The 8,086-nt window shown below is 49.3% G+C and overlaps 2 protein-coding genes across 5 annotated transcripts in view; both read right to left on the reverse strand.

The window, feature by feature from the left end:
* The window catches only part of HIPK1 (homeodomain interacting protein kinase 1), a 30,384-nt gene extending 26,576 nt beyond the window's left edge, over positions 1-3,808 (reverse strand). The window contains exons 1-2 of one of the 3 annotated variants that reach the window (XM_026077340.1): positions 3,730-3,808; positions 1,762-1,885 (exon numbers count right to left, since the gene is read on the reverse strand). The gene's annotated coding sequence lies outside the window, so the exon portion shown is untranslated. Of the gene's footprint in view, positions 1-1,761; positions 1,886-3,729 lie in introns of those variants that run through there. The other 2 variants (XR_003255444.1, XM_026077339.1) reach the window with 2 other exon arrangements.
* DCLRE1B (DNA cross-link repair 1B) lies at positions 2,373-8,042 on the reverse strand. Of its 2 annotated transcripts, none has more exons than XM_026077343.1 (4): positions 7,813-8,042; positions 7,588-7,711; positions 7,344-7,523; positions 2,373-7,010 (listed from the first exon to the last, which is right to left on the reverse strand). In XM_026077343.1, exons 1-4 carry the CDS (start codon positions 7,999-8,001, stop codon positions 6,094-6,096), a joined length of 1,410 nt encoding a protein of 469 aa, XP_025933128.1. In that variant the 5' UTR covers positions 8,002-8,042; the 3' UTR covers positions 2,373-6,093. The 2 variants fall into 2 exon arrangements, with proteins under 2 accessions (XP_025933128.1, XP_025933127.1); XM_026077342.1 differs by having other exon boundaries at positions 7,588-7,741.
* Between the last annotated feature and the right edge of the window lie 44 nt (positions 8,043-8,086).

Raw genomic sequence — 8,086 nt, forward strand, 5'->3', positions numbered from 1 at the left:
GCCGAGCGCGGCGAGCCGGGCCGAGCGCCGAGCCAAGCGCCGAGCCCGCCCACGTGACCGCGCGCGCCGCCGCCGTGGCACGCGCCGAGGCGGAAGGGGCTGAGGCCGAGGGAGGTGCCTGATCCTCTGAGGAACTTGAGCTCATCTATGAAACTACCTATTTCTTCTTAATGCAGCCTGCTCCTAAGTCAAAATAATAATACAGGGAAGTTTCCTGGTTTTCTCTCAGTAACTTACAGTATTACAAAACAGCCTTTACTAATATTCGTACCAAAGTCTCAAAACCTTAACGACTTCACGTCTACTTTTACACGAACAGCAATGCAACAAACATGAACTTGCAGCTTTAACGAGCATAAAGAATTAAGCCTAGTAGTTTGCATCCAGACAGAGATAAAGACTAGTGGAGGGGAAAGAACAAGCAGTGGAAAATCGAAAGATCTCCGTCTCACAATCTCTGTGTGTTCTAGTTAGACTGTTAGAGGGCAGATAGGGACCCAGGTGAAAGAGGAGGAGACTGCATACTAGTCTTCAGCAAAAGCTGCTGTATATCATCATCTGAGGCCTTTCAGGGCTGTTGGGAACCCAGTCTTGCCACTCTGGAGCATTCTTTAATGGATCACAGAGATCCAAGGCTCAAACAGTGATGCTGAGTTGGCAAAAATATGCCTATATATCCCTGAATGTCACAGCACACTTAGTAACATCACTTCCCTGAGGCTGTGACAGGTCTTTGCCCTCAACCATAAAGCAAAGAGTTTTAGCACTAAGCACAGATTGTGTTAATTAAGGATAAAGGGTTATGTTCATCTGTAGAAGTACTGAGCAAGATCTGCTACACATCAAAACATAAGAACATAAGTACTGCCCGACTGACCATTCTGAAACGGGGTCTTCACTGGCTCCCGAGACCTCTGCAAGCAATGTAAGCCAAAGGCAGAGTCCCCAGGAGAGAAAACACTCTGGAGGACCTCTGCAGACATAATCTCCGGTCCTGTGAAGCGAGGACTGGACTCTATATGTGCATGCATACCTGCCCTCCTAACATGGTCACAACTTCTCCAGCTGTCTCCAGCTAAGGCCTCCGCAGTCAGCAGAGTGCTACACCTAGCATGGGTGGGAGATTTCATGCAGACACATGCTAAAAATTCAAATCTGGGAGTGCACAGACACAATCTTCAACTTATTACACAAGTGTCTTTCTAAATTGTCCTTAGGGCCATTGTCAGATCTACCAGGGAGGAGCAAAGTTTGGGGTGTATTACTGTTTTTTTTTTTTTTTTTTTTACTTTGGAGAATCTTAAGTGTAACTGTTTTCCAAGAGACAGTGCCAACCAGCTCTAACCACGGTGATTTGGGGCAGTAAATAACACTGTATCAGACAAAAAAACAAGCTGCCCGTCAGAGAAGTTCAAATGGGACAGTAGTGCTCTTTTGTGTAAAATCCTACAAGGGATGGGGGGGCAGGTGTTTAAGATTCAAGAAATAACAACACTTTCCATTTTCTTCCTCTAACAAAATACTATTCACCCCTCTGTACTATCCAGTGAAGGAAGATCTCTGTCCTGCATGGTGGACTCAAGGGCTGCATTTCTATCAGCCTTATTTTCTTCCTGATTACCATGAGCTCCAAAGCAGGAAAGGACATAAACACACTTCAGCAAGGGCTTGGCTCAAAGCCCCTTGAAATCTAAGGGAGGCGTGTATGGTTTCTGCGCTGGGCTCACTACAGAACTCATTCCTTAAGGGAACGGGACTCACCTTTCCAGGCTCTCCCTGCTCCTCCCTCATGTAATTTTGCAGCTCCTCTCTGTTGGTGGGATGAAGAATACAGCTTTGCAGGTGGCCCGAGCCCTATGCTCCCACCATTTACTGACAGTAATGCCTGGAAAACAAGCATAGGATCAGCCCTGCATGGTACTCCATGCTGCATGCCTGACACAAATGGAGCATGCACACAAGATGAAAATATTCTCTTTATCTTCTTAGGCACCTGCTCAGAAAGTCCCAGACTCCGAGTCAGGGCCAACAGGCTTGCTGTCAAGTAAGATTTGTCCCAAACAAGTTGCCGCACACTCATGGCTACTTGTGCTGAGGCTGGTATGTGACAGTAGGTAAAAATGCAGGCGCTGTAGTAACCTCAGCAAAGATATCCCAAATCTAGCAGAAGGAAGAGCCAATGCACACAAAACAACAACAGCCAGACAGCAGCTCATGTGGAGGATGCACCTCAAGTGACATCAGGGTGACTCTACCTTTTCTACACATTCTATTGCTTTTTTGGAATAGTCCAAAAAGAGCACAAAGCCAGACAGCTGAGGTTTTAAGTTAATTTGGCATAAGTGTAAAACAATAACACATTGCACAGGAAATTATGTAAACTCCCTGAATAAATTTTATTGGTGAACAAGAAAAGGAGGATTTCCCTATTACACAATCTTCATATCTAGAAAATAGCAACAATAAAGACTCTGTGCTACAGAAATGGGCAACAACTCTGCAGCAGAGAAGACAGAAGTGAGGTCATGAGTGTTTTAGCCTTGTACTATGGGAAGCAGTGCTCTAAACACTACTGAGAAGAGTACTTTAGGGTGTTACCTACAAAGCTACATTATGCTAGCTTGCATGCTCCATAGCAAGCAATGTGTTACCTCTGTCCCTGGTGAGGACCTAAATTTGTAAGAGTCCATTTCTTTCTCTCCACAGGACAGCTAGGGCTCTCCTTCATGGTTTTCTACACAGTTATAGAGAAGCTAGAGCTAAATAAACTGTTTCATAGAATACTGATTGGCTTGGCAACTATGTGGAAGGAACTCAGCAGACAGCTCCTGCTTCTGGCACCATAGGCCTGCCCTACCCTCATGACAGGCTAGTGTTTGATCACAGCTTGTTAAAATAGTGCTGAAAAGCTAAATAGGCAGTCTTGTGATTAAAGCACTTGCCAAAGGGAACTCAGCTCTGTTCCTAGCTCGTCCGTAGACTCTGTGAGACCTTGGGTGAGTTGCTTCATCCCACTGGGGCTTGGCCAACTGTGGAACACAGATAAGCAGCTCAAGCTGCGTATTTAGATTTGGAAGGGCTTTGATCAGAGCACTTTTTTTCTTGCAGGGATGATAACAGTTTCTATGCACATAGTGCTAGATACTCCATAACCAAGCTAACACTTAGCTACAGCTTCCCATTGTCACTGCTGTGAGCAAAACACACCCATGGTAGCAGTGTTGACAGAGCTCCATGCAGCAGAGCTGGAAGCAGCATGTTCAGACCTGGTGTACGTGATACTCCAGCTCTTTGACTGCAGTAACGCTCCCCTGTGAGCTAAGCTGGCGGTAGGAACAGAGGGAAGTTGTGGAGGCAAGCATGAGGGAGAACAAGGCCTGTAAGTGGCCAGCTATTTATTGCCAGAAACCTCCAGAGGTAACTGAAGGATTCTCAGAAATCTTAGAGCTCTGCCATAGGTCACTGCCATAATTTTCCCTAGAAGGCTATGTTTTGTTTTCCAGGATTTTAGAAAGTACACAATAGAAGTATTTACGTCTAATAGAAGGAGGAAACATGTTTGGCACTTTAAAATGCCTTACAGACCAGCTGTGCTGAAGCAAGGATCTCCATGCTGACTGTTGGTCAAGAGTCTTCTGCTTTTATTTTCTTTTAAACCTATGGAGAGGTTTCACTTTTCCCTGGTTCTACATGATTTGGATAATTTCCTTCTGAAGTAGCAGGAATTACCTTTTATGCTCCAGTAGCAGAACCCAGCATTTCTTCTGCAGTTTTAACTGGGTGTTCAGACATGTGGAGCAGATTCTCAGCCTCTGAAGTCTTTGCAATTTCCAGTTCTGTTTGTGTGATCTGAAGAACTCAGTGGCCTCTGCAAAGCCTTAACACTCTTACTACTCCATTTTGCTCAGAGGTTCACCTGGAGGTTGTCTACTTCATTTAGGGAAGATGAGAATAGAAGAGAAAAGGCTGAATGCCACAAAACATCATTAGCAAAATGCATCAAATCTCAGAGGTCATTTGCAACGTACCTAAATGGAGCAGTGACTCAGAATGCAAGCATTCATTCTGAACCACGGAGAGGCTGCAAGCCGAGAGCAGGACTTGGAATCTGGGAGTTCAGGCACTGTTTCACTCACCTGCCTGTCAAATGAGTCACTTAAATTTCAACAGTGTTAAAATACAGCCAGCATTTCCAAGGCAGCCAGCAGGAGACAAAACATTGCCAGTGTAGGGCAATGATTCTGCTGGCAGTCTCAGGTATCACCAAAGATGCAGGTGCCTCCACTCATGCTGAGATGATGGGACTCTGCAGTTTAATTTTGACTGGCAAATAGTCCACACAAATCTCCATGAAATGGGACATGTAGACCATGGCAAGAGGCTGGAGCTGCCCTTGCTACCACTTTTGAAGAAGTTTATTTCTAAGATGAAATGCAGAACACTGCTCCATCCCTTCCAATGTCCCATTGGCAACCAGCAAGCAGAGTCAATAGGTGGTCCCATTAAGAGGCACTGCTTATATTAGGGTGAAAATGCTGCAGTGCCCAGTAAGGCACAGGGTCGGGACCTAGGACTCATGTTTACCAGGCAGCTTTCCAAATATACTCACACTGGCTGTCATGATTACAGTTCAGGACAGCCTTGTTTTTAAACAGGTGTGGCTGCTGCACCTCTGCTTTTCATGAGCCATAGCTTTACTCAAAGAGCAAACATTTCCTTACCTGGCTTGATTCAGGGAATTCAATCTATCTAGCTGACTGGCCTTGCAGAGACCTTGCAGGACACTACATGCAGGAGAGATTCTAATCCTGACCAGGAGCACATGAAACATTTGGTGTGAAAAGTAATGGCAGGCAGGTTAGAAAAATTGAGTAACAAGCTGGCTTGGTGCTCCAGGAAAGAGCCCAGTGACTGTTTCCACTCTAGTGCTGCTGTTGTGACCCTGTGGGGAACCAATTTGTGATGTGTTGCCAGTGCAGTTTGGCAAGAATAACTACAGTGTTTTCACTGGCTAGTCTCATTGCTGACACTTCCCGATTGTGACAGCCAGGCTGCAGCTCTCTGCAGTTGACCTGCAGTGGGGAAGTGCCTGACCTCCAAGCTAAAAGAGACAGTTTTGCTGTTTAGCCCCAGTATTCCAGCACTTTGAAACAATGTCACAAAGACTTAACACTTTACACCAGTACGTAGATGTTTCATTAGCTCCTATCCCATTTGCCATTGGCTGGAAAGTACTTTTCAAGGCAGCCCATGGGAAAGCAATGCCCCTATCAGAATGCTTACAGTTACCAAAAGCACTTTGCAGTCCAGCAGAAAGATTCAAACATGCAGACTTCAATGAAGAGACTGCAGAGGATATAGTAAGCCATTCTGAAAGATCCAAAACCCAGAAATCCACAATTCCTACTTTCCCAGCCTGTGACCTGAAAGAGCATTTATAGTTAACATTAAGGCGGTGTTTTCAGAAGAGCAGAGCTGCAGCCAGCTGCAGTTGGCAGGATGCAAAAGCAGTGCTGTGTTTGGAGGTATTACAGTGATTCATTAATAGATTTAAAGGCACTTCCTTTTCTAGATTTCTTTAAGCACCTTTTTTAAACATAGTTTAATACATATTTGTAATGCATCTTGGAATGAACTGCTCATTGTCAATGAGGCATTACAAAAATACAGAAAGAGGAACATTTGGGGCTCTCAGATTCTCCTTTTTTGCTTCTCTCATTACATTCAAACCCATTAGTTCAGCTGCAGACAGCTCACGCTCTCTGCTGCTCAATTTGAATCAATCTGGCAATAGCTTTTGCCACAAAAGATGGATAAGTCATTGCAAAAAGTAAATATAGGGCATGCTTGCAGTGGGACTGCACTGCCTGAGTGTAGTCTGAAGCCCTGACAGATTTAGACAAATGAAAAAATAAATAAATAAAAATCCTAACATATACAAACGAGTTCAAGTTGCTGCCTTCTCTGCTAATAAAAGGTAAAGAAAAAGTCTCATAGTTAAGCATTCTCCTTATGGGAAACTCCAAGAATGGGATGCAATAGTAAGACTGCTGGAATCACTGCTATCAACTGCCTTGGCAAGTGTCACAAATTTCAGGATGCTTCCTCCCTCCTAAAGAATTCTTCTACTAGCTTGTCAAATTTCTCCAAGGAATTCTGTTTTAGGACATTTAAAGGAGTGAGTAAATACTGTTCTGCCAATCCACATGGAATGTCCTCATCAGAAGCCGGTGACTGGCTAACAGGGCTAGTTGATATTACTACTGCTGGCTGGTCTCCATTCAGCTGAGCTGATGCACACTGGCTTTGGGGATTGTGGCTGTTGATATCCATCTTGATTTTCTCCCCTTTCTCCTTGCATGTGTGGCAACAAATACAGCCTTCTTTGGAGCAAAAAGCTGACTCACAGTTCTGCTGAGGAACCTTAACATCCCTAAACTCTTCAGACCCGTCAGTGTATTTCTCTGGGGATTCAAAAACAACTCCTCGAGGCACAGAATGCTGGGCAGCTCTTTTCAATGGACGCACAGGTTCCTGTCCTTTCTTTTTCCGCTGTACAAACTCTTGCACAGGCTCTGGGATTTTGAGGTCAGGAAGTGCCTGCCGGTCAGAACTCAAATATTTCTCAAAGTAAAGTTGACACATGCTGCCCCTCACAATCGGGATGACTGAGCAGGGTTTCAGCCACTTCACAAACTCACACAGCTCTGAAAAGGATGAATGATCAGAGTAGGGAATGGGGTGGATTTTGGGGTGAGTGACCTTCACGGGCCTGCCAGTGGGGAGGATGGCAATGGTAGGGTGCAGCAGGTTCCAGCTGACGAGTGTGTCCCAGCGGATCTCAGCAACGTCCACAGCACGGATCCAGCCGGCCCCCTCCTCAGTGGTGAACACATCAGGCAGCTCCAGCAGCCGCATCTGCTCCAGGCGCCAGGGGCTCACCACAATCCAGGTGCCAAACTCCACTGCCAGGTCCACCAGCAGTGTCTCCTTCCCCAGGCTGTACACACCTGCAAAGAAAGCCATGAGCAGAGGGACAGGCTGGGGGAGCGCAAGGCCACGCCAAGGGGGACAAGGCCAAGCTGCCAGGAAGGTAAGGGAGCGTGAGGCCATGCAAGGGGGCCATGCGGAGGGGGACAAGGCCACGCTGCCAGGAAGGTAAGGGAGTGTGAGGCCATGCAAGGGGGCCACGCAGAGGGGGACAAGGCCACGCTGCAGGGATGGCGCTAAGGGAGTGCGAGGCCAGGCTGAGGGGACCACAGCCCCACTGAGGGGAGCTGCGAGGGAGTGCGAGGTCACGCCGAGGTGGGGCGTGCAGGGACACAAGGAGGTGTGGCCCTCACCGACAACGACGTGGTGGCGCGGGTGGGCGCGGATGAGGCGGGCGGCCAGGCGGGCGGCGCGGCGGCGCGAGGGCAGGCTGCGCCCCGGGTGGCAGTGAGTGTTGTCCAGGTAGAGGCGGTCGAGGTGGCGGCCCCGCAGCGCCGGCTCCTGCTGCATGGCGCTGGCGTAGCGGAAGTCCCCTGCAAGGGGAGGGCGTCAGGGCGGGCGGGCGGTGGCGGCGGGGCCGCGGCGCCCGCCCCGTACCTGTGTAGAGGATGGTGCCGAAGGCGCCCTCGAAGAGGAACATGACGGAGCCGGGGCAGTGGTTGGAGTCGAGCAGCGTCACGGTCACCGGGTCCCCCTCGCCCAGCACGTGGCTCTGCCCCACCTCCAGCGGCCGGATCCAGCGCGCCGGCACCTGCAGGGGGCCGGGCGGTGAGGGCGGGCGAGCGGGAGCGGCGGGGCCCGCCCGGCGCCCGCGGCACCTACCTGGAGGCGGCGGCGCAGGAGGCGGGCGGTGAGCGGCGAGCAGTACACGGGGCGGCTCCAGGTGCTGGACAGCCCCACCGTGTGGTCCGAATGCATGTGCGACAGGAAGAAGAGCCGGGCGCCGCCCGCGCGCCGCACGCTCCAGAAGTCCACGGCGATCGGTGTGCCGGGGATCACCGTCCCGTTCATGGCGGTGGCGGTGGCGGTGCCGGTCGCGGCGCCGGCGCGCACCCGCCGCACCACCCCGCCAGCAGGGGGCCCGGCGCGCGCAGGC

Source organism: Apteryx rowi, unplaced genomic scaffold (genome assembly GCF_003343035.1).
Source record: "Apteryx rowi isolate R43461 unplaced genomic scaffold, aptRow1 scaffold_45, whole genome shotgun sequence".
Taxonomy (NCBI): domain Eukaryota; kingdom Metazoa; phylum Chordata; class Aves; order Apterygiformes; family Apterygidae; genus Apteryx; species Apteryx rowi.